The sequence below is a fragment of the Lynx canadensis genome, chromosome D1 (genome assembly GCF_007474595.2).
Source record: "Lynx canadensis isolate LIC74 chromosome D1, mLynCan4.pri.v2, whole genome shotgun sequence".
Taxonomy (NCBI): domain Eukaryota; kingdom Metazoa; phylum Chordata; class Mammalia; order Carnivora; family Felidae; genus Lynx; species Lynx canadensis.
The window spans coordinates 39,541,647-39,567,549 of record NC_044312.2 but is presented as its reverse complement, the minus strand read 5'-3'; the positions used below and the strand labels follow the sequence as shown (position 1 = coordinate 39,567,549).

The 25,903-nt window shown below is 46.2% G+C and overlaps 1 protein-coding gene across 1 annotated transcript in view; it reads left to right on the top strand.

Moving 5' to 3' along the window:
- The window catches only part of PANX1 (pannexin 1), a 50,460-nt gene that overhangs the window by 7,790 nt on the left and 16,767 nt on the right, over positions 1–25,903 (top strand). Inside the window, exon 2 of the mRNA XM_030331799.2 lies at positions 20,416–20,555. Within this exon, the coding sequence (XP_030187659.1) occupies positions 20,416–20,555 (140 nt within the window). The remainder of the gene's footprint in view (positions 1–20,415; positions 20,556–25,903) is intronic.

The window sequence follows — 25,903 nt, the reverse complement described above, 5'->3', positions numbered from 1 at the left end:
CATAAATGGCAAGATCTCATCCTTTTTTGTGGCTGCATAATATTCTTTGTGTGTGTTTGTGTGTGTGTGTGTGTGTGTGTGTGTGTACATTTTTATACATTCATCTATTAATGTATACTTAGGTTGCTTCCATATTTTAGCTATTATAAATCATGCTGTGATAAACATAGGGTGCCTTTATCTTTTCAAATTAGTGTTTTTGTTTTCTTTGGGTAAATACCCAGTAGTGGAATTATTGAATCATATGGTATTTCTATTTTTGGTGTTTTGAAGAGCCTCCTAGTGTTTTCCACAGTGGCTATATCATTTTTACAGTGGGAAAAAGACAGTGTCTTCAATAAATGATGCTGGGAAAACTGGACAGCTACATGCAAAAGAATGAAACTGGCCCACTTTCTAATACCATACACAAAAATAAGCTCAAATTGGATTAAAGACGTAAATGTGAGACCTGAAGCCATAAAAAACCTTGAAGAGAACATAAGTAGTGATTTTTTTGACGTCAGCCATAGCAACATTTTTCTAGACAGGCCTCCTAAAGCAAGGGAAATGAAAGCAAAAATCAACTGTTGGGATTACATCAGAGTAAAAAGCTTCTGCACAGCCAAGGAAACCACCAACAAAACAAAAGGCAACCTACTGAGTTGGAGAAGATGGTTGCAAATGATATATCCAATAAGGGGTTATACTACCAAAAATACATAAAGAACTCATACAACTCAACACCAAAACAAAAAGACCAATCTGATTAAAAATAGAAGACATGAAATTTTTCCAAAGAAAGACATACAGACAGCCAACAGACACATGAAAAGATGCCCAACATCACTCATCAGGGAAATGCAAATCAAAACTACAATGAGCACCTCACACCGGTCAGAATGGCTAAAATAAAAAAAAATAAAAATAAAAAAACAAGAAATAACAAGTTGGCGAGGATGCAGAGAAAAAGGAACCCTCATCTGCTTTTGGTGGGAAGGCCTTCTCTCTGTTTCTGTTTCAGTGCACAATGTTCCCTGACTTGAAGAGTCCCAGTAAATTAGATCCATATTTGATTATTTACTCCTCCCTTTCTGTGTCTCCCCATTCCTACCCCAAGAAGAAAAAGGAAGGAAAGAAAATGAAACTTGAGGTGGGGGAAGTCTATGCTTTCGAAATAGATGGAACTCCCATCCCTAGCAAAAACTGAAAATACATCTTGGACCTTTGGCAGATTCCAAGTTTGGATCGGCAGCATCCTTTTTAAAAACCATGCAAACACCACCTTTGCACTGCAGATTGCTCCCTTGGATTGCTTTTGTCTCAAACCCCTAACTGAGGCAGTGAGTTTGGTCCAGAGTGGAGAAGGGTAGGCAGTTTGAGGCCCATACCCACTGGGCCCTGGCTGAGTGAGGAGGGCAGCGTGGGGACATAGGTGGCCAGGGGTGGGGGAGGAGGGACGTACAGAGAACCCATGTGCTACCGAGGCAAGCCTGGCTCTGTGTGGGATACAACGAGCGTGTTGGGAAAGGGGTTTTCATTCTTACGTATTTTTTATTCATCCTCTCTAAAGCTCGTATTCCTTTATATATGTGTGTGTGTCTGATTGTAAAGATAGGGCTTACTGTAGAAAATACAGGAAATGCAGAAGAGAAACTGGTAGTAATTCTACCACCAGTGTTAGCCACTGTTACATCTTGGTGTATTTTATGCCTTGGCTTTTTATATATACATAGCTGACAGCTTCTACTTAAAACAAAAAAACAAAAAAAAAAAACAATCAAACACTAATTCAGAGCCCTTTTGCCATATTCTTTTTTTTTTTAAGTTTATTTATTTTGAGAGAGACCCAACACTTAAGCATGGGAGGGGCAGCGAGAGGGAGAGAGAGAATCCCAAGCAGGCTCTGCGCTGTCAGCACAGAGCCCAAGATGGGGCTCAAATCCATGAACTGTGAGATCAAGACCTGAGCCAGAGTTAAGAGCTAGACACTTAATCACCTGAGCCACCCAGGTGCCCCATTTTGCCATATTCTTAAACTTGATGTTTGGTGGCTGCGAAACTGGACGTTGAATAGGAATATCAAAATTTAACCCTTGCACAACATTTTTGCTGATATAAATAGCATTGTGCAGAATACACCTGAACACAAACCTCTTCACTATAAAGATTTCAGTATTTCAACAAATTGTGTACGTCTCATTATGAGGCCAAAGTGTGTGCAGACAGTTTCAGGACTGATTGGCATGGCAGCTTGCCCTCCGGAAGGATGGTCCCTGCCGCTTCCACCAGCAGTGAGGAGAGTACCCTCCTCGTCACCACCAGCAGCATGTAGCGATGGTCCCTGGCAGTTTAGTAGACGGATAAAAGTACACCATTGTTTTAGGTCACATTTATTCAATTACTGTGTTGAACATTTTTCCATAGGTATTTTTACCATTTATATAGTTCTGTGACTCGTTCTTGTCTTTTGTTTATCTTTCAAAGTGGATGTTGGTTTCTTCTTTTTTTTTTTTTTTTTTTTGAGATTTATTTATTTTGAGAGAGAGAGCACATGTGCATGCTGGAGCAAGGGAGGTGTAGAGAGGGAGACAGAGGATCCCAAGCAGGCTCAGTGCAGAGCCTGACTCGGGGCTCAATCCCACAAACTGTGAGATCATGACCTGAGCCGAAATCAAGAGTCAGACATTTAACTGAAGGAGCCACGCAGGTGCCCCAGGATGTTGAGGTCTCAATGGATTTTATGAACTCTATGGGTAACATAGTTTCAGATATTTTTTGGCTCTCTTTTACTGCAGGTATCTTCCTTTCAGTTGTCTGTGACCTTTGAATTGTGGCTGTGGTTCATTTTGATGAGCAGCAGTTGTTTTAAGTTGTCAAACTGCCCATTTTTTTAATTTCTTTAATTCTGTTATGATGAGATTGATATAGCTCCTCCTTACAGCACTTAAATAACCATCTCCTTTTTCTTCATTATGTTCAGTGATCTTATTTATTAACCTTTACCCCTTCAGTCTGTTTTGTTCTTTTGATGGTGGAAGTCAAGACTGTAGCTAATTCCCCCATTTATTCCCCCATGTCATTTATTGAGGAACCTATTCTTTACTCATTAATCTACGGTGGTTTTCTTACTACAAACTCTTACGTAAGTGAGCCTGTTTTCGGGCTATGTGTATCGTCCCTCTGGTCTATTCTTGTAAAACACCAGACCTTTCTGTTATTGCTTTCGTACTGGCTTGTTTCTAGGTGCAAGGAGATACGTGTGTCAATTAAGTAACTGCAATCATGGAATATTAGAATCATGAGCTAAGAAACCAGTGCAAAGCTCAGCAGTTGAAGCAACGGACTTGCCTAGGGCAGATCGTTGCATCTTTAGGAGAAAAATTCTTCACACCGTATTAAATATTTAAAATGTTATTGGATTACAGGAAGAGGATCATTATCAGCTGGTCCTTATTGGGAACTTGTCAGGTTATCTCAACTATTGGACATTTTGTTTTGATAGTTGCAAGAACCAGTCTATTGCTACATTTTGGGGTGTCATCAAGGTTACTTTCCATATTTTGATCACTGCTATTCCTCTGTCTTTGGGATGACAGGAAGTTGAAACAGATTATGAATGGGCTTTGAGAAGAATTACGATTTCCAAGTTGGTTTGGAAAGTGGTGAATATTCCAGGAGGAAGTATGAATAAGCTGTACATGACCTCGGGCTTCAGCTGATGAGACAGGCTGTGGGCATGAGGCTGTCCTGAGATGCTCCCTGCCCCAGTGCCAGTAGGTCTCACCACCTGCTGCTGATAGGATAGTGGAGGGAGTTTCCCAGATATGTCATTCGAATTTGCCACATGTCTGTAAGTATGTGTGTTTGTGTGTGTCTATGTTAAAGTTCAGGCAGTAAGAGAAAATTAAAGCCCTGCCCTTGCTCACTCCCCAGAGGTAACTAACGACCATTACTGCGTACTGTTAGTGTTTTATGCTGCTCTGTGTTCCTGTGGAAAAAACATGATTTTATTTGCATTTCGTTATTATTAAATTTTTAAAGTTTTTTTGAGAGAGAGTGAGTGAGGGAGGGGCAGAGAAGAGAAAGGGAGACATAGAATCTGAAGCAGGCTCCAGGCTTCGAGCTGTCAGCACAGAGTCTGATGGGGGACTCGAACTCCCATGAGATCGTGACCTGAGCTGAAGTCAGATGCTTATCCAACTGAGCCACCCAGGCGCTGCCGTTATTATTAAATCTTTAAGAAAATGTTATGCCACGTATTAATAGTGTGCAATTTGCTCACTTATCTGCAGTGTGTCCTGGAGATATTTTCACGTTGGTGCACGTAGATGTATCTGCCTCACTCTTTTTAGATGTGGCATCATTTTCCGTAGTCTGACTACACCCCAGTTCATTTAACCATTCTGTTAAGGGACATGGAAGTTCATTCTGCATTTTCCTACTATACACAGTGGCTCAGTGAACATCCTTGGATGTGCTTCCGCATGCAAAATGTGTTTCTCTAGATCAGTGGTTAGTGGTTCTCAAACTTTTTGGTCTCATGACATTTCATACTCTTAAGTCTTATTGAAGATTTCAAAGAACTTTTGTTTGTGGGTTGTGTCTGTCAGTATTTAGCATGTTAAAAATTAAAACAAATTGTGAAAACATGAACTTAAAATAATAAGAAGCCCATTGTATGTCATATTGTCATATATTTTCATTAAAATGTGTCATTTTTCACATATGTGTGAAACATATATATTTTCATTTAAAAAACTTCAAAAACAAAAATCTTATAAGAAGAGTAGCGTTTTCCATTTTTGCCAGATCTCCTTAATGTCTAGCTTAATGGAAGACCGCTGCATTCTCACATCTGCTTTTCATTCATTATGTGGCAATATCCCATGTCCGTAGCCTCTGGAAACTCACTATCTAAACTCATAAAAGAATGAGAGTAAGAAGGCAAATAAAGCTGATTGTGAAAGCAGGCTTAACATCACAATCTTCTTGAAAGATTCTCAGGTTCCAGACCACACTTTGAGAACCATTGCTCCAGGGTCAGACTTGAGGGTGGAGTTGGAAGTTCAAGGGTCACAAGGTATGCACATTCCAAATATAAAAGCTACTTCCGGTCGCTCTCAGAAATGTTAACGCACACACATCAGGGATGTAGGGGAGCAGCCCCCTTCCCCACTTCTTTACTGATACTTAATATTTTCGGAGTTTTATATTTGCCATTCTCTTGGAAACGGCATCTCACTGTTTCAGTTAGTAGTTCCCTATTTGTACTGGGATTTCACAGGACGTGGCTCTGGGGTCTGGCTATGACACTTAGAGGTGTGCTAGGGGCTGCTCATTGTTTCCAGCCACTTACTGTTGCATTTTGGCCTCAGGTATTTGATCCTAGAGAGACCATCAGGTCTCAGCTCTTTATCATTGCTTTATGAAATCTCCTCCAACCCCAGTCTATCTTGACTATTTTTTTTTTTTTTTAAGCGAAAGGTTCCCTGCTTAATCTTAGTCAATGAGCAAAACTAGCACATGCCTACTAGGAAATGTAAGGATGTCTTTTATTTTATTTTATTTTATTTTATTTTATTTTATTTTATTTTATTATTTTTTTAAATTTTTATTTTTTATTTTTTTTAATTTTTTTTAAATTTTTTATTTTTAACGTTTATTTATTTTTGAGACAGAGAGAGACACAGCATGAACGGGAGAGGTGGTCAGAGAGAGAGGGAGACACAGAATCTGAAACAGGCTCCGGGCTCTGAACTGTCAGCACAGAGCCCGACGCGGGGCTCGAACTCACGGACCGACCGCGAGATCATGACCTGAGCTGAAGTCTAACGCTTAACCGACTGAGCCACCCAGGCGCCCCAAATTTTTATTTTTTTAAATATAATGTCAATTTGGCTAACATGCAGTGTGTACAGTGTGCTCTTGGTTTTGGGGGTAGATTACCACGATTCATCACTTACATGCAACACCCAGTGCTCCTTCCAACAGGTGCCTCCTCAATACCCATCACCCATTTTCCCCTCTCCCCCCGTCCTCCCCCCCCCCCCCCCCCCCCGCATCAACCCTCAGTTTGTTCTCAGTATCCAAGAGTCTCTTATGGTTTGCCTCCCTCCCTCTCCGTTTGTAACTATTTTTTCCCCTTCCCTTCCCCCATGGTCTTCTGTTAAGTTGCTCAAGTTCCACATGGGTGAAAACATATAATATCTGTCTTTCTCTGACTTATTTCACTTAGCATAATACCCTCCAGTTCCATCCACAGTGCTGCAAATGGCAGGATTTCATTCTTTCTCATTGCCAAGTAGTATTCCATTGTATATATAAACCACATCTTCTTTATCCATTCATCAGTTGATGGACATTTGGGCTCTTTCCATACTTTGGCTATTGTTGAAAGTGCTGCTATGAATTGGAGTACATGTGCCCCTATGAATCAGCACTCCTGAATCCTTTGGATAAATTCCTAACAGCGCTATTGCTGGGTCATAGAGTAGTTCCATTTTTAATTTTTTGAGGAACCTCCACACTGTTTTCCAGAGCAGCTGCACCAGTTTGCATTCCTACCAACAGTGCAAGAGGGTTCCCGTTTCTCCACATCCTCACAAGTGTCTGTTGTTTCCTGAGTTGTTAATTTTAGCCATTCTGACAGGTGTGAAGTGTTATCTCAGTGTGGTTTTGATTTGTATTTCCCTGATGATGAATGACATTGAGCATTTTTTCATGTGTGTCTGTTGGCCATCTGGATGTCTTCTTTGGAAAAGTGTCTCTTCATGTCTTTTGCCCATTTCTTCACTGGATTATTTGTTTTTCGGGTGTTGAGTTTGGTAAGTTCTTTATAGATTGTGGATACTAACCCTTTATCTGATATGTCATTTGCAAATTTCTTTTCCCATTCCGTCAGTTGCCTTTTAGTTTTGTTGATTGTTTCCTTTGCAGTGTAGAAGCTTTTTATCTTGATGAGGTCCCACACAATAGTTCATTTTTACTTTTAATTTTCATGCCTTTGGAGATGTGTGCAGCAAGAAATTGCTGCAGTTGAGGTCAAAGAGGTTGTTGCCTGCTTTCTCCTCTAGGGTTTTGATGGTTTCCTATCTCACATTTAGGTCTTTCATTGTAAGGATGTCTTTTTAAAAAGTCTTTTGGGGGCACCTGGGTGGCTCAGTCAGTTGAGCGTCCAACTTCGGCTCAGGTCATGATCTCATGGTTTGTGGGTTCGAGCCTCGCGTCGGGCTCTGTGCTGACAGCTCAGAGCCTGGAACCTGCTTCCGATTCTGTGTCTCCTTTTCTCTCTCTGCCCCTCCCCTGCTCATGCTCTGTCTCTGTCTCTTTCTGTCTCTCAAAAATAAATAAATGTTAATAAATAAATAAGTCTTTTGCATCTCCTGGGTGGCTCAGTTGGTTGAGCATATGACTCTTAATTTTGGCTTAGGTCATGATCCCAGAGTCATGAGATCAAGCCTGTGTTGGGCTCCACACTGGGCATGGAGCCTCCTTGAGATTCTGTCTCTCCCACTCTGTCCCTCTCCCCTGCTCACGCCCTCTCTCTCACACTCTCTTAAAACAAAAAACAAAAAACAACAAAGCTCTTTCTTTTAAGTGTTAACATCTGCTGCACATTTGATGATCATGCATAAGGATTCTTAAAATTTCAAAAAGCACAGAGAGAGACGTTCTGTACCCTTTCTTGGTGAGGTTCCCCTCTTCTTTGACCAGGTTGTGTTTGCAAAACAGAAAATGATATCTATCAAATGAGAGAATAGATGGAAAGAGGCCTGAAGCATGGTTTGTATTCAGTACATGCTGGTTGATGCTGAAGCTAGTGTATGTTAAGCTTTTGCAACCTGGGCGTGCTTTGCAGTATGAGCCAGTACAGCTGAGATGAGAGGCTTTGCTTCTTCCCAGCTCTCCCTCATACTCAGGCACCACTCAGGTGCTGGAGGCTCAACTCCGGATGAGTCTGGGTGACAGTAACTTGCCTCCTTTCCCTTCGCCAGTGTCCCTTACAGGAAGGAGAGTCTGATGATTGTGAAAATCTTCTTCCTAATAAGGCTTCATTCCTTTTAAGTCTCTGTAAACTCTCTAAGCCTTTATGCTTTCAGTTTTCTCTGCTGCACACACCAAAGTGAATAGTGGGACAGAAAACGGATGCTCTGGGGCTGTCTGGGCGGCTCAGTCGGTTAAGTGTCCGACTTCAGCTCAGGTCATGATCTCATGATTTGTGGGTTCGAGCCCTGCATTGGGCTCTGTGCTGACGGCTCAGAGCCTGGAGCCTGCTTCAGATTCTGTGTCTCAGTCTCTCTACCCCTCACTCGCACTCTGTCTCTCTCTCTCAAAAATAAACAAACATGAAAAAAAAAAGGATGTGCTGTAAAGAACAGAAGAAACACTCTTGTGACACTTAATGCTTCCCAGTGAGGAACAGCTGTGTGGGGCATGTGGGCACAAAAGGCATCTCGCCTTAGAATCTGTTTCAACCCTTGTAACGTGAGGACATTGGCTAAAATTAGTTACTGGATGCACACCAGTCCCCTTCTGATTCTGGCCTGCGGTTCCCTCTGTGCCTTACTGTTCTTTTCCACCCCTCATCTCCATTTGTTCATGTTCTTATTCATTTGGCCCTTCACTGAGCACCGCACTGTGCACTAGGACCTACCCGTGAAGAAGGCCGGGAGCTTGCAGCCTGGTGGGGGAGACAGCTCCCCGGGAATTGCCGTGAGAAGTGTTTTGGAGCAAGGGCCCTGGTGGGGAGCCTCAACCCATCCGGGACACTGGAGATGGCTTTAGGAGGAGCGGTCCGTCAGCCTGTGTGAAGCCTCTTAGGGGAGAGCGGACATGGTTTCTTGAAAGAAGCAGAAGAGTGTCAGTGTTACTGGGGCCTATTGAACAGGGGGAAGAGGTGGGGGGCAAGACCTGGGAGGGGTGGGCAGGGGCCCCATCAAGGAGCGCCTGTGGCATTCGGATTTTAGCTTATCCAGCGCAGTCAGAGGGCTCTTAGCTAAACGGGACATAATCACAGCCACGTTTTAAAACCTCACCCGGGTGCGCTGCAAGAATGGATTGCAGTCGTGGAGAGACTAATTAGGGGCTCCTGCAGTGCAGTTCGGGCTGACAATGTCTGTGCACTTTGAGGACGGGGACTGTTACAGGTGTCTTGGAGTCCACCACGATATTCTGTGTGGGGCGGATACCTTATCACAGTTTCCCAGGAGCCATCGTGGGGAACTCCGTGAGCACATGGGAGCTCTCCTGCCTCTCCTGGGGTGTTGGAGCTGACCTGGGAAGGACCCAAGCCAGTCCCATTGGGCAGCTCTGCTCTGGGGTTTCGTGGTCACTTCCGCAGCCTGGCCTGGCACTGGACGGTGAGGAAGGAGTGGGCCGGGCCTGGTGTGGAAGCCTGATGTCCTGGGTGGGGCTGGCGGTTGGCACTCAGCACCAGGCCGAGCAGGCGGCCCTGTTGTGGGCCTGTGAGAAGCCGCAGCTCTGGGAGGGCCCTGGAGGGGGGCAGCTGAAGGGGCTGGGGTCCTGCAGGGAAATGCCACTTCCCTCTGCGCCTGGACAGTTGCTCCCAATGCCTGCCTTCCTCTGCTGTCTTTAGGACCAGTATTAACAGCTACTGAGGTGCATGTATACACACACACACACACACACACACACACACACACACATTTTATGAAGGCTCTACTTTCCTAGAGCATTAAGTTCACAGCAAAACTGAGGGGAGGTACAGGGATTTGCTAAATACTCCCTGCCCCTACACAGGCATGGCCTTCCCCATTATCAACATCCCCCGCAAGAGTTGTACATTCTGTGGGCTGGGAAACCGTGTAAATGACCTGTATCCATCATTATGGTATCATACAGAATATTTTCACTGCCCTAAAAATCCTCTGTGCTCTGCTTATTCGACCCCTACCCCCACACCCCTGGCAACCACTGATCTTTTTACAGTCTTTAGAGTTTGGTCTTTTCCACAGTGTCATAGAGTTGGAACCGTATGGTATGTAGCCTTTTCAGATTGGCTTCTTTCACTTAGTCATATACACTTAACGTTTCTCCATGACTTTTTGTAGCTTACTGGCTCATTTCTCTTTAAATTTTTTTTTTAAATGTTTATTTAGTTTTGAGAGAGAGACAGAGACAGAGTGTGAGCAGGCGAGGGGGAGAGAGAGGGGGAGACACAGAATCAGAAGCAGGCTCCAGGCTCCAAGCTGTCAGCACAGAGCCCGACACGGGGCTCGAACTCACAAACCACGAGATCATGACCTGAGGCAAAGTCCGACACTCAACTGAGCTACCCAGGCTCCCCAGCTCATTTCTCTTTAGTGTTGAGTATCCCATTGTCTTGAGGTACCACGGTTTATCTGAAAGGACATCATGGTTGCTTCCAAATCTTGGCAATTATGAGTAAAGCTGCTGTAAACCTCCATGTGCAGGTTTTTGTGTAGACATGAGTTTTCAAGTCCTTTGGGCAAATACTAAGGAGCAGGATTACTGGATCATGTGGTAAAAGCATGTTTAGTTTCTTAAGAACCTGCCCGAATGTCTTCCAAAGTGGCTCTACTATATCGCATTCCCAGTCACAATGAATGAGTGTTCCTATTGCCCCAGGTGTTGTCAGTGTTCCAGATTTTGGCCATTCTAATAGGCACGTACTGGTACCTTGTTTTCATCTGCATTTCTCTGATGACACATGACTCTCTTCATATACTCGTTTCCCATCTGCTTGTCTTCTTTAGTGAGGTGTTTGCTAAGGTCTTTGGCCATTTTTAATTGAGTTGTTTTGTTTTCTTATGTTGAGTTTTAAGAGTTCTTTGTATATTTTGAGTAACAGTTGTCTCTCACCTGAACCCAGCATATACTGACTCCACCTGTGTGTCAGGTCCTTTCAGCGCCGTGTTTTCCCGGCAGCAGTCCTTCCAGACAGTTCCATTTGTTTTTCACTTTTGAGAGACTGTGGGATGGCCATTAAGATGCGAGTTTTGGAGCCGGACCGCCTGGGTTCCGATCCCAGCAGGCGACATACCCACTGTGAGACCTGAGGCAAGTTGCATAATTTCTCTGTCCCACAGTTTCCTCATCAGTAAATTGGGTAAGAGTAGAGCCTGTCTCATGGGGTGGTGACAATGAAAGGGACTACCACAGCGAGCACCAGACCAGGGTCTAGGACAGGGCAGGCACTCTGGAAAGACTGGCTGCCGAGCCGACAGGTGAGGAACTGAGGAGGGCAGAGGTCAGATCACCAGCCTGGGGGCACGCGGAGCAGGCCTGGTAAGCAGCTCCGTCCCGAAGCCTGTGTACTCTGCCCTCCCCCAGTCTTGTGAGCGGGGAGCAGTGCAGAGAGAGCAGGCTAGCTCGTGCCCCAGCACAGAAGCTGCTCACTTATGCTGGGGCTTGGGTCCCGCCGCTGTGGGATCACCCTCCCCACCACTTGCACTCTTGCTGGGGAGGCCACTGGCTCTGCTGCAGCCATGACCAGCCCCACCCCAGCCCTGCAGGTCACCAGGGCTACAACTGTGGGGCTGACGGCCCCAAGGACGTTGAAACCCCCTCCCCCCACCAAGCCCTCCCTGCCAGCACTACAGGATCGAGTCTTCAGGGCTGTCCTTTACGTGATCCCCAGATGGACCCTGTGTCCCGGGTGCAGTGGTCTGCTCCCCTTCATAATGCGCCACAAACTCTAAAGGCTCCAGGTGTCTGCTTGGGCTGGTTCCCCAACTGGGTCCTCCTCCCTTCAAACAGGAACACCTGCCAGGGCTCAGCCATCACCCTGATGCACTTTGTCTTGTCTGTTATCACTGGTGGCTCTGTTCTTGGCCTCCTCTACTGGACTGTAAGCTCTTCGAGGACAGGGACCATGTCGTCTTTACCTTTGAGCCCCTTGTGTGCCCCATACACCATGTGCGCAGTAGACGCCCAGTGAATCTTTATTGGGTTGAGCTTAGCACCACTGAGTTCTGAGTACCTTCGGGAGAACATCTGTGCTGTGTTGCCCTGTGATAGACACAGGAAGAATAGAGCTCCTGGGGAGGGTAGGTGTCCTTGGCACCTTGGCTGTCTCTGATATGCTGCTGGCACAAAGGCCCTGTGCCATTAAATACCTAGCTCTGATGAACTTGGATGTCTCTTTTCTTTTTTGAGGCTTCTTGAGAAAAGTGTTCGCCGTGTAATCCGCGATGTCTTAGAATGAGTATCTTTGTATTTGCAAATGAGTCTCGTGACCGGTTATCTGAATAATGGTAACAGTTGTTGTGAGTTGTTTTCATTTTACTGGAGTCACTAACTTTGATTCATTACCAGATTTAGACACTCAAAGCCTTATCCTACACAATAGAGCTCCTTTGTTGCCAGAACTCCAAAAGCTAGCTTTTACAAGCCATCATTGAGGGGGAGATGATGCAAAAGGACTTAACCAAGCTGTCTGGTCTCAGGCTGTGGCCCCATTAAATCTAAGATCCCAGTTATCCAAGGCAGGCTTTCACAGTACATATGTTCAAGAGTTGTGGGAGATAAGACAAATGTGTAAACCAGTTAATAAAGGTGAAATTCAAATAATTATAAGTGCACTGAAGAAAATAATACAGGATGTGACTGAGGAGCCCCGTATCCCCATTGCTTACCGTGGAGTCTGATGCATAGAACATAAGACTGACAGCTGCTGCTTATTGAGTTCTTATGGTATGCTGGCACTGTGGCAAGCATTTCTGTGAGGCTTTGCCAATGAGAAAAATCAGGTTCTCAGAGGTTAAGTGACTTGTTAGTAAAAGAGAAAACCCAACTGCTCTTCGATATTGTGAGATCTTTACAAAAGCAATATTCAGGAATAAAGATTCCAGAACCTTTCCCCCTACCCTAAAGATTTACCTAACTTTTCCCTTCAGGCTAAAATGCCTTCCCCCTATCCAGTTGGACTTCCATATTTCTTTCCACACAGGTTGGCCTCTGTGTCAGGGAGGACTGGCTGGATGGTAATTTTCTTCTAACCTCTTTATACTTAAAAGTGTCTGTTGGGGCGCCTGGGTGGCTCAGTCGGTTAAGTGGCCGACTTCAGCTCAGGTCATGATCTCGCGGTCCGTGAGTTCGAGCCCCATGTCGGGCTCTGTGCTGACAGCTCAGAGCCTGGAGCCTGTTTCAGATTCTGTGTCTCCCTCTCTCTCTGACCCTCCCCTGTTCATGCTCTGTCTCTCTGTGTCTCAAAAATAAATAAACGTTAAAAAAAAAAGTGTCTGTTAAATTGCCCCTTGGCCTTAAGTGTCTGTTCATCAGACGTTTTTTCTTAAGCTGACTTCATGCCCCTGACCTCCTTGTTTGGACAGCATCCATTTCTCGTGTTCATTTTGAAATGGTGTTTCCCTGCTGCCCTCTCACAGTGCAGAAATCCAGGCTGCATTTCCTTTAGTGGAGGTGTGGCAGGTCTGGGACTGCTAAGGAACTTATTCCTGGCTCTCACCTGTCGTATTCCTGCTGGGATGTTTTGGTGACACAGTTTATTTGATCTGGCCCTTCCCTTCCATGGGTCCAGCCTCCATCCCTACTGAGTAAACTCCATGCCAGAGATAAAGACTCATATGTGCCACCGACTGAGCCAGCCAGATGCCTGGCACTGTGGGTTCTGATGACACTTTCTTATCAGCTTGGGCCCGGAGCTCAGGACTAGGCTGCTGGGGAGCTGAGGCTCGCCCTTTCCTGCTTCTTCTCGTGTCATTGGCTGGCCTGGCATTGCACAGCGCCTACCCTTCTGCACTCCACCCTGCCTCCATGCCCTGCCTCCACCTTCTCTCCTCCCTGGTCACTCATTCCCAGGGTGTCATCACCCTGGGGGAAGAGCAGGGACTTGGGATCGTGTCGCATCTGCACCAAGTATTAGCCGTCTGACTTTGGAAGTTACTCTGAGCCTTATTTCTTCATCTGACAAATAGGACCAGATGACACCTAGTCCATAGGTTCTTTCATTGGATTGAACAAGAGCATCTAATTCCTATTTAATTGTAGTATTTAATAAATGACCCATTTTCCTTTAGTAAGTGATTCTGTGATGGGAAGTAGCTTGTATGTGATCAGTACGTGAGGGAATACCAGTATGGGGGAGTCACATTGGTTTTCATGGCTTGGCAAGTACATGGTACCCATTCACCCCATGCTCTTCCTCTGGGCTCCGTTTGGTCACGTGCCGTGTTTCAGAAGTGCTGTCGGGCAGTTCTCTCTGGTCTTTTTCCATTTTCCTTTCTCTTCTTGTGCACATAACCCAGCAACCTTCCTCACATACCCTTTCATCGCACTAGTATGTTTTTATCAGGATTATTGCTGTTTGGTTAGTGCTCTAGGTACAGATCTTGTGTGATTTTCTAGAACGGTACTATTCTTTTTTTTTTAACACGTAAATGGCATTATAGCAGAGATGCTTGTGTTGATTTCTTTGTTCTGCCTCCCATCTGACCTTTTGCACTGCGCTTCATTTCATGGAACCAGTCCTTTAGCCTGGACCTGGCTAGGACCTACAGGAAATCAAAGACAGTTCAGCCAGGGGCACCTGGATGACTCAGTTGGTTAAGTGTCCGACTTCGGCTCAGGTCATGATCTCACAGCTTGTGAGTTCGAGCCCTGTGTGGGGCTCTGTGCTGATAGCCGGGAGCCTGGAGCCCGCTTCGGATTCTGGAGCCCTCTCTCTCTCTCTCTCTCTCTGCTCCTCCTCCACTCCCGCTCTGTGTCTCTCGCTCTCAAAAATAAATAAACATTAAAAAAATTTTTTTTAAACAAAGACAATGCAGGCAGTTGCGTACTGTGACTGTTTTTTGTTTTTGTTTTGTTTTATTTTGTTTTTTCTTTAGAGAGAGAGAGAGAGAGCTTGAGCAGGGGAGGGGCAGAGAGAGAGGGGGACAGAGAATCCAAAGTGGGCTCTGCGCTGACAGCAGCAAGCCCGATGAGGGACTTGAACCCACCAATTGTGAGATCATGACCTGAGCTGAAGTCAGATACTCAACCAGCTGAGCCCCCGTGTCTTTTCATGTGTGCCCCTGTGACTGTTTTTTCGTGTTGTTTTCACCTGCATTGTTGTGGCACATTCCTGACTGGTGTCCGCTTCTATTCTTGACCCTGGATGCGCAGTTGTTGACATCGCATCTAGAGTAACCCTTTAAAATGAAAATCAGAATATATGTTTGCGTTAAAAATTCTGAAAGTTATTCTGTGTGAATTTTAGGATTGAGGAAATGAATATGTGGATATATTTGGGATCTAGGGTTCTCACTGTAAGAGAAAATACAGATGTGGACTGGGGGAAGGGCAGTGGTGTTAAATTGGAATTTTCAGTATAAACTCTGTCTCTCTCTCTCTCACACACACATGTATAGATTGATTTCCTAGCTGTGTCTGCCGGAGGAGGCTAGGAGCAACGGCATCCCTGAGCAGTGGGCACATCTGGCTTCCATATCCTGGGTTTACAAATTCCGTTACCCACTAAAAGGAACTGGGGCTCCCTGAAGAGAGAATTCTTAAACTTATTCCCCACAGGGAGCATGGCAGAAGGACACAGGAGCTAGTTTGAAACATTTTGAGTGTCAAAATAAGTAACAGCAACCAGATCATAAACTATTGAAAAACAAAAGACCATATGAGTCCATATTGATACTAAAAAGCATAAATTGGGGGTAGGGGAAGTTCCTTGTTATTGTAAAATGCTAACTGTTATAAAAGCAGAGGGAAGGTAAAGTTGGAAAACTCCATCTGCGACCCCAGTTGAAGTGTCTGATTCACCCCTGGGTGAAAGTTTGTTGGGGACCAAATACTTACACAGTCAGAGGACACAGACAATTTGTTTCTCAGGGAAAAAAGGCACTTTTACGGCAGAGCCCTGACAACAGCTTAACCAAGTAACCGTCATATGTGACATCACTTGTTCTGGAGGAAACCGATGTCAGGTGCCTTCCCAGGGTGTCCTGCAAGGGACCCCCAACCCTTCTGTAGGAGACCTGCCTGTAATGCACAGTCTCGGTTGGAGCATGAAAAGACAAGCAGATGAACACAAATTGGGGATCATCACACAAAACAGAGGGCCTGTGGTCTTTGCCCCCGTGAGGGTCACAAATAACAGAGGAAGGCTGTGGAACCCTTCCACGACAGGGTGACTGAAGAGACGTGACATCTGGATGCATGCTGTATGGTGCAGGATTGGATCCTGACTGGAGGAGGGGAAAGTTGCTGCATAAGATAGTTTAGAAAATCCGAACATAGATAGCAGTATTGTATTTTTTAAAAAAATGGATAATTGCACTGGGTTCTATAGGAATGTCTTGTTCTTAGAATCACACACTCCTGAGAGGAAAGGGTCATGACCTCTGCAACTTACTCTCAGGTGGTTCGGGAAGAGAAATAAACGTATGTATTATATATACATGTATAGATGGAGAGAGCAGAATGTTAACAATGGTTGAATCCAAATGCCAGAGTATTTGGGATTTCACTGCAATACTCTTTTTTTTATGCCGATACTGTATTTCCTGCACGTTTACAGATTTTATGTAATTTTTCCACTCGTATTGTACAGCTCTCTTCAGAGCTGTAACCGACATATAATATTGTGTAAATTTAAGGTACACAACATAATGGTTTGACATATTTATGTATTGCAAAATGATGACCACAGTAGTTTTAGTTAGCATTCATCACCCCACATAGTCTTTTTTCTTACGATGTGAACTTTTAAGATTTTATTAGCAGCTTTTGAATATATGGTACAGTGTTGTAGTTTAACTGTAGTCACTATGCCATGTATTACGTCCTCGAACTTATCTTCAAACTAGAAGTTTGTGCCCTTTGACCACCTTCACCCACTTCCTGTACCTGCCCCCATGTTCCACCTCTGGCAACTACCAAACTCTTCTCTGTTTCCGTGAGTTTGGTTTTGCTAGAGAAAACATAGAAGTAAGATCATACAGTACTTGTCTTTCTCTGACTTCTTTCACTTACCATAATGCCCTCAAGGTCCATCCATGGTGCAAATGGCAGGATTTCCTTCCTTTTTTTTTTTTTTTTTAAATACTTTATTTGTTTTTGAGAGAGAGAAAGAGACAGAGCAGAGTGGTGGAGGGGCAGAGAGAGGGGAAGACATAGAATCTGAAGCAGGCTCCAGGCTCTGAGCTGTCAGCACAGAGCCCGACACGGGGTTCAAACCCAGGAACCGTGAGATCATAACCTGACCCGAAATCGGAGGCTTAACCAACTGAGCCACCCAGGCACCCTGAGGACTTCCTTCCTTTATAAGACTGAACATTATAACTTCTCCGTAGGTCTGAAAAAAAAAAAAAATCTAAATAAAATGCTTAAATAAAAAAAAAAAAAAAAGATGAGGTAAATGCAACAAAATGTCAATATTGTTTTAAACTCCTGGGTGTCTGTTATATTATTTTTTGTAATTTTATGTATGTTTACGTTAATTAATCTCTGATGATAAAAAATTTTTAAAATAAAATATTTAGGTACATTGAGTACTACTTGCCTCTTTACTAGAACACTGAGTTCTTTTTATGCCTTTTTTGCCCTGGTACCCAGGTTATGGGAATTTTTTTTACTCACTGGATAACCGTCAGGTTTATACAAGCTCTTCTTCCCTGTGGTGTAGACTTTCGGGGTTCCCCACCACAGGAAGGAAACCCTTGTCGTTACTCCCACCCTTCTGTCCCAGCTTGGCTCCTGCTGTTCCCTGACTCTTCACTTCCTGTATTTCTCATTTCTGGCCTGGGAATACCCTTCGGGGCTCGATGTGTTTCTTTTCCTGGATTTGTCTTGACCCTTCCCAGAAAGCTCTGCCCCTCTGGTCACTCAGAAGAACCACTTGGCTCAAGTTGCTTCCATTCCAACAGAGCCCTGGCTCCTGGGACCCCTCTAGCATGGCCTGGTCGGAGTGACTGGCCCAGAGAGGAGTGTTTTAAGAGACTGAGAGATTAAAGCTCTGGTGTTACCAGTTACTAGCTTGGATAGAGATTACTTTGAGCTTTTGGTTTTATCTAGGGTAAAATGAAGATAAGATACCGTTTTCTCCCTCCCTCTCTCTTTCTCTCCGATTTGGTCGTGAGGTTTAAATGAGGCAAGGGTTTAAGGACCGCCTGTATCCTGTGAATGTGGGTTGTCTGTTGTCTTTTCTTCTGACCTTCCATTCCAGATGAAAAACATTTTGAGCTCAGCACATCCTCAATTTCCGTCTCTCTAGACTCAGTTATATTTTCTTTCTTCCTCTTTTGCAAAAGCTTTGGTATGAAAAGTTTACTTATTTATGCTCTGGCAGTTTCCACCAGTGCCTTGGGGGAGGTTTTTGAGGTCCCAAGACAGGACCTGAAACACATTATCCTATAGAAAGAATGTTACTACATGCTGGCTATGTGCACTGCCAGGACCATACCTAAGAAATACAAGGAAGGAGCAGACAGGTTTTCATGAAATCCTGATAGCACTGTCCTTTTACATGAGAAAGTATCTGGAGAGAGGATACCAAGCAAGCAACGCATCAGAAACCATCCATTTATAACCCGAGATCAGTAAGCCTTGATGGGTGGGGACTTCCTAGGCAGCGTTTAGCAAAGTCATGCTAATGCAAGAGCTGTGTGACGTTATCCCTACAGCCCAGCGCTGTTCTGACCGCTCTGTTTTTATAAAATGCAAGAACTGAAGTTCAGTGGGCTATGAGAATTGAAAGCTCCTTGAAATGGGTGACCCACCCCCAACTCATACTGAAGCCATTCCTAGCTGGCAAGAACATACCCTATCGTTGGACACTCTGACGGTGTGTGACTTGTCACTGTGATGTCCTCCAAGGGCTCTTGCTGAAAAGTCCTTTCTTGATGTCTGTGGGTGTAAAAATACCCAATGAAGTGGGGGTGCTCTGACCTCATTGTACCTCCTCCACCACAAGATTCTGCTCCCCGGACAACATCCCCGTCACTGCCTTCTCCTGCCACAAGAGTAAAGCCCACCCCCTCCCCAGAGGGAGGCGACGCTTTGAGGCTTTTTATGTTTCAGGGACTAGGGAAGTCCACCCCAGTATCTTCCTGCCACCCCTTTCCCCTCTTTCCAGGGTGGGCATGCCCCCACTCTTTAAAGCAACAACAGAACCTGCTAGTTACCTCATACAGAAGAATGCAATACTTCCCGAGTAACTCCTGGGAACCAGGCAGCCTACTGAGAATATAGACCTTAATGTCATCGTCCGTTTGGAGAGCCTTGGCTTTGGAAGGTGAAGTGACCTGAGGTCACCCAGCTGTGAGTGGCAGAGTTGGGTTTGAATAGAACAGCATCAGAGCCCAAGCACCTAGCACCTCTCACACCGTGCAAGGTGTGGAGGACAGTGTGCCTGCTCTTGGCTTGAGATACACGCTCCCACATGTGCCAGATGGGGGCCCGGGAGTAGGACCCAGGTTTCCTGCCACCCCGCCCCACACCCATCCCTCTGTTAGCGGGTTTGCTCTCTCTTCCTTGGGCTGTACTTTTACCTGTGCCTTCTTTCTTCTTGGAGGAGACGGAAAACTGCTGATTTGCCATCCAGTGACCTGTCACCAAAAGTTCCTTCAGCCTTCCCTTCATCAGGGTAGAAGTCCTGGCTTCTCTGTTCTAAAGGACTCCTTTTCTAGTCCAGTTTTCTTTCTTTTTAAAAAAAATTTTTTTTAATGTTTATTTTTGAGAGAGAGACAGAGCATTAGCAGGGAGGGGCAGAGAGAGAGAGAGAGAGAGAGAGAGGGAGACACAGAATCTGAAGCAGGCTTAAGGCTCTGAGCGCTCAGCACAAAGCCCAATGCGGGGCTCAAACTCATGAACCGCGAGATCATGACCTGAGCCGAAGTCAGAAGCTTAACCGGCTGAGCCACCCGGGTACCCCATCTTTTTCTTATTTTTTTTTTTAATGTTTATTTATTTTTGAGAGAGAGTGAGAGCACATGCCTGAGCAGGAGAGGGGCAGAGAGAGAGGGAGACAGAAGAACCAAAGCAGGCTCTGTGCTGTCAGCAGTGAGCCTGACACCGGGCTCGAACTCAAGAACCGGGAGATCATGACCTAAGCCGAAGTCAGATGCTCAGCCAACTGAGGCACCCAGGCACCCTTTTGCCCAGTTTTCTGATAGACCCTCCCCCCCTCCCCTGTAACCCCTCCCCTTCACTCAAACCTCACCCAAATTCAGCCAGCCTTGCTATTCTTTTAGCCCTGGTTCTTTTCCTGCCCACTTTTTCTTTTTATGGTGGTTTCACTTTCAAGAGCTTTCTCCAGCTGAGCCCAAGCTGCCGTCATGACCAGCGTCGGCCAAAAATCTCTCAAATACTCAGGTTTAATATGAATCTGGTTTTGGTTCTGACCTTGTGGCGCATTGCTCTGTGACTGCTACCACTGAGAGACCTGAGGCTGGGTCCAGATACTGCTCACCCATTTATTTAGCGCTGTCTCTTTTTGCTTCTCAGGTACCCAGATAAGCTGTTTCTCCCCAAGTTCCTTCTCCTGGCGTCAGGCTGCCTTCGTGGATTCTTACTGTTGGGCTGCCGTTCAGCAGAAGGACTCCTTGCAGGGCGATTCCGGACACCTTCCACTGTGGCTGCATAAGGTAACTGGGGATGTTTTCTCACCCGATAGCCTTGTAGACGGGAGAACCGAGGCCCGGAGAGGCTGTGCCACGCAGTCACACAGATGCGCATGGCCAGCCAGCAGCCCTGTCACTCGGATCATACAAGCCTGGCACTTTAAATTTGGTCAGAAGAACTCAGAAACCTCAGAGATTACTTGGTTCGGCACCTTCACTAGCAGATGCAGAAACTGAGGCACTTTTTGGATTTTCGCGCCATAACGGCGGGCACCTATTGTGTCATGTTTCTACCCTTACTGCCCAGTGGCGTCTGATGCAGAGTAGGCTCTCGGTGCCTTTTGAATTGCCTGGGTGAGCGATGTTAGATAGGGGCAGAGCCTGGACTCAAACCTAGCCTTGGCCCGCACCTTTTCCACTGCTACCAGGGTCCCTTGGGGAAAGTGGCGTCCAACATACCATTTGGTTTCTTCTCGCCAGTGCGTTGCTGGAGCATCAGGAAGCCTAGTGATGACTCCTTCTGGGGGTGTTGGCTGTGACAGAGCTGCTGGGATCGATTCCTTGGCGTTTTGACGGGTCCACATTCTGCAAGGAAGGGGAGACATACTACATAGGAGACTCCAGTGTCCTACAGAGAAGAGGCCCCGTCAGGAGCCCCCTGGTCAGGGAGTGATGGAGTTGGGGGGTAACATGGGGTATGGGCGGTGAGGAACCGGTGCCGGAGTCAGCGGGTTTGTGCAGAACGTTCTTTGTGTCACGACACGGCTCGAGTAGGTCTTCTCCATGCGTGTGAAAGTAGGACTGTGTATCAGCCCGTCATCATTTTCAACCACTGGTTCTGCCATCCATCATGAAAACAAAAAGAATGTTTGTGTTTCTTCTGGTGTTCTCCTCCACTGAGGAAAGAGTGCTGCTTTAGTTTCTGAAAAGCCAAAGGCTGAAAAGTTTGACTCTGGCCTTGACCTATTGCTGAACACGCCGCATCCTTTGTAAAAAAAGAACAATTTAAGTCCTTTGCTATGACTCAGGCCTCATCCCCTCGTGTTAATTTATTGTGTGCCACCAGGCAGAGTGATGCCTACAATGGCTGCTTTTTCTTTGGGGTTGGGCTTTTCTCTTTGACTTTTAGCCTTAGCGCTAGCTGAGTCCTTGTCAACACTGTAGGTCTTAGTAGCCAGGCCAGCAAATAATAAAGATATTCGATAGGAATGGACACAGTTCCAGAAGCTGAACAGCCTTGTCTGCACGTCAGAATCCATGCTGTTTTAACATGGGTCTCTGTGTTGTGATGCTCTTAGGGGAAGGGAGGGTGTGCCAGGCTGGGCACTGACAGAGCCGTAGAAGAAGAATGTATCATCTGGCGTGTCCAGCGTATGTTAGGGATGTTAGAGACATGAAACTTTGAAAGTAGGAAGAAACAAGGGTTTTGATGCAGTATAAGGTGAAGGACACCTAGAGAGATAAGCTGAGGACTCAGGACTAGTTGCTGACCACAGTCAGGTGCCTGGCCATCCACTGCCCCTGCCGTGTAGGAGGAGAAGCCCTGTAGAGTGGTGTGGGCAGCCAAGCCCCCGGTGTCCAGTGTTAGTGAGACACTAAGGAGCTTTCTGGTGGTAGTAGGCTAGCTTGTTTGGATGGAAGTTTGGCTGAGAGATTTTTCCAGATCCACAGGGCTTGGGGCAAAAATTAAGAGTTGACACAGCCAAGTTGAAAGGAGCTTGGTCAACACACCCCAGGCTCAAGAGCCCATTGCTAGGGAGTAAGGGGTGATCCTAAATTAGACCAGCCCTCATGGGGACCAGCGTCCTGGTTTGAATCACTTTCAGTACTGACTGAATGAGGAGATACGGGGACTGTCAGCATCTCGAGTCTGCCCACCAGCCAGCAGCAAAAATAAATCTTTTCCAGAAGTAGGTAACTTCATCCAGAGCCTCAAACTCTTGTCTGGTTTTTCACGTGTAGTTTCAGCAGCTGATACACAGGAAAACCAAGAGAAAAATCAGAACTAGAAACAGACCCACAGGATATCCAGTTGATAAATTGATCAGATACCCTATTTATTTATTTATTTATAATTTTTTTATTATGAAATTTATTGTCAAATTGGTTTCCATACAACACCCAGTGCTCATCCCAACAGGTGCCCTCCTCAATGTCCATCACCCACCCTCCCCCCTACGCACCCCATCAACCCTCAGTTTATTCTCAGTTTTTAAGAGTCTCTTATGGTTTGGCTCCCTCCCTAACTTTTCTCTTTCCTTCCCCTCCTCCATGGTCTTCTGTTAAGTTTCTCAGGATCCACATAAGAGCAGATACCCCATTTGAATAATCACTAATACTATAGTATTAGTATTAATACTGATGATATGGAGAATTTCAAGAGAGTGGAAATTCTTTTTTTTTTAAAAATATGAAATTTATTGTCAAATTCGTTTCCATACAACACCCAGTGCTCATCCCAAAAGGTGCCCCCCTCAATACCCATCACCCCCCCCCATCCCCTATCAACCCTCAGTTTGCTCTCAGTTTTAAGAGTCTCTTATGCTTTGGCTCCCTCCCTCTCTAACCTGTTTTTTTTTTCTTCCCCTTCCCCATGGACTTCTGTTAAGTTTCTCAGGGTCCACATAAGAGTGAAAACATATGGTATCTGCTTCTCTCTGTATGACTTATTTCACTTAGCATCACACTCTCCAGTTCCATCCACTTTGCTACAAAAGGCCATATTTCGTTCTTTCTTATTGCCAAGTAGTATTCCATTGTATATATAAACCACAACTTCTTTATCCATTCATCAGTTGATGGACATTTAGGCTCTTTCCATAACTTGGCTATTGTTGAAAGTGCTGCTATAAACATTGGGTACAAGTGCCCCTATGCATCAGCACTCCTGTATCCCTTGGGTAAATTCCTAACAGTGCTATTGCTGAGTCATAGGGTAGATCTATTTTTAACTTTTTGAAGAACCTCCACACTGTTTTCCAGAGCGGCTGCACCAGTTTGCATTCCCACCAACAGTGCAAGAGGGTTCCCGTTTCTCCACATCCTCGCCAGCATCTCTAGTCTCCTGATTTGTTCCTTTTAGCCAGAGAGTGAAAATTCTTGAACTGAAAACAGTAAATGACAATTGATTTTAGCTGACATTCACTGATGTCCTGCCTACCGTATACTAGAGTGTATGTGTGGCATCAGAGAGCCACACATGACGCGGCCCCTTCCTCAGGAAGCTCCCTGTTTGGTGGGGAAGACAGATATGTAAGGAAGACACTGAGAAGGAGTATTCCAGAAGCGAGACGGGAAGAGAAGAGTGTGGTTATCACGGAAGCCTGGGGGAGAGTGTTCTTGGACAGAGCAGTGAACTCTGTTCAGTGCCCTTGCAGAGGGGACGGTGCAGTAGGAGTGAAACAGGCTTACTGGCGTGGGTGAAATCATTAGTGCCCCCGGCAGAGGTGATTTTAGTGAAGCAGTGGGTGAACAGTGATGTGAGGAGGTGAAGATGATGGTGGTAGATAGTTCCTTCAGATTTTTTTCCCCCAGAAAATCTCTCTCTCTGGGAAAAGGAGGAGAGAGCAATAAGCTGGGTGGTAGCTGGAGGGAAGGTTTGGGAGCCTCTGGGAGATTGTGTAATATGAGAGAGTTTGGCACACATTCAGATACCAACAGCAGTAAGAAAGTGGGCTGGCTGCACCAACGGTGCACTGGCTGGGGAGGGCCTGTGGCACCTTCTGGCAGAGGGGAGGGCGCCGGCTTGTCCTGTTGGGGGGCAGCGGGGCCTCGACTGACTCCACAGGGTAAGCCCAGGTTATACGGGACCTTTGAAAACTTAACAGGTGTGTGTAGGCTAAGTGCTGGAAACAGTGAGAGCCACTGCAGTTCCTTGATCGGGGAATATGGTGTTTCCAGGAGACAATCCTCAGAGATGGAGTGCGGGAGGGAAAGGAGGGAAGGAGGCAGGGAGGGAGCCGCCTGGCAGGCACAGACTGAGGCTTTTGATCAGGAGACAGAAAAGAAGGGGAGCTGTTGGCATGAGAAAGGGAAAGAACAATCTAAAAGCAACACAGGTGTTTTGTTGTTGGCTGGAGGACCACAGTGAAGGACAGTCACAGGTGACATCCGTGTTTAGACCAGAGGTCAGCGAGCTTTTCTGTGAAGGGCCACACGGTTCCTATTTCTCATCAAGGCAGGTCTGGTAGTCACTCTGCGGAGATGCAGATGCATCTGTGGCTGCATTGGGCTCGTGGGAGCGTTTTGCTGTCCCGCGGGCTCAGGGGATAGCAGTGGGGGTGGTGGGAAGTACAAAGATTCTGGGCATCTTGGAAGATGTGCCAGTGGGACACAGAGGACAAGGGAAAGGTCAACGTCATGGACACGGCACGCCCAAGGATTTAGGCAGTGGGTGAAGAAGGTGAGGCCATTCGCCCCTTTGAAGAAGTCTGGGGAGGGAGAAGGTTTTGGAGGAAAGCCAAACGGTTCTGCGCACATGCAGTCAGAGCTGCTCGGTGAGCGGCACGATGTTAGGTGGGCCGTGGGCCGTGGTGTCCCGAGGTCCAAGGCGAGAGGGGTGTGGAGGCGCCCGCGACAGTGTGTCAGAGGGAGGTGGTAGTCAACTCTGGGGTTTCCCAGGGCGTGCGTGCAGACAGGGCAGTGTCTGAGGGGGAGAAGGAGGAGTTGGCCGAGGAGTCCGAGCCGCGGCTGGTGGGGAAAACGTGAAGGCTGTGCGCCGCACGAAGGAAAGCCAGGAGGTCCTGTGAGGAAGGCCTGTGTCAACGTAGTACCGTGTCAGGTGCTGCCGGGGGATGGAGATGAAGTCTTCATTTGGGTGGGGGTGTGACCTGAATTGTATCCCCTAAAAGGTCTGTTGATGTCCTAACGCCTGTCCCCTCGAATGGGCCCTTTGGTGGAAATAGGCTTGTTGCAGGTGGAATCAGTCGAGGTGAGGCCCTGTAAGGTGAGCCCCTCGTCCAGTATGGCTGGTGTCTTCCTGATTGGGGGACATTTGGACGCAGACACACACAAAGGGGAGAGATACGAGACACCGGGGACAAGATGGCGTGTGACGCAGAGGCCTAGAGCAGAGCTATGGTGCCGTGAGCCAAGAACCCTGATTCCACTTTCTGCAAGAGATGGGCACGGGTCGTCCCCCAGAGGCTCTGGCGGGAGCAAGACCTGCCAATACCTTGATTTCAGACGTCTGGCTACCCAGACTCTGAGAGACAACGTTGTTGTCTAAACCATCCAGCCCGTGGGACGCAGTTAGGGCAGCCATAGGGAGCTGGTGCAGGTGGTTAGAGAAATCGGGACTCCGGCCTCATTGGAGGGGAAATAAAAGCTATGTCAGATTTGAATGTCCATGGGGCTTTGTTAGCCAAGCCAGA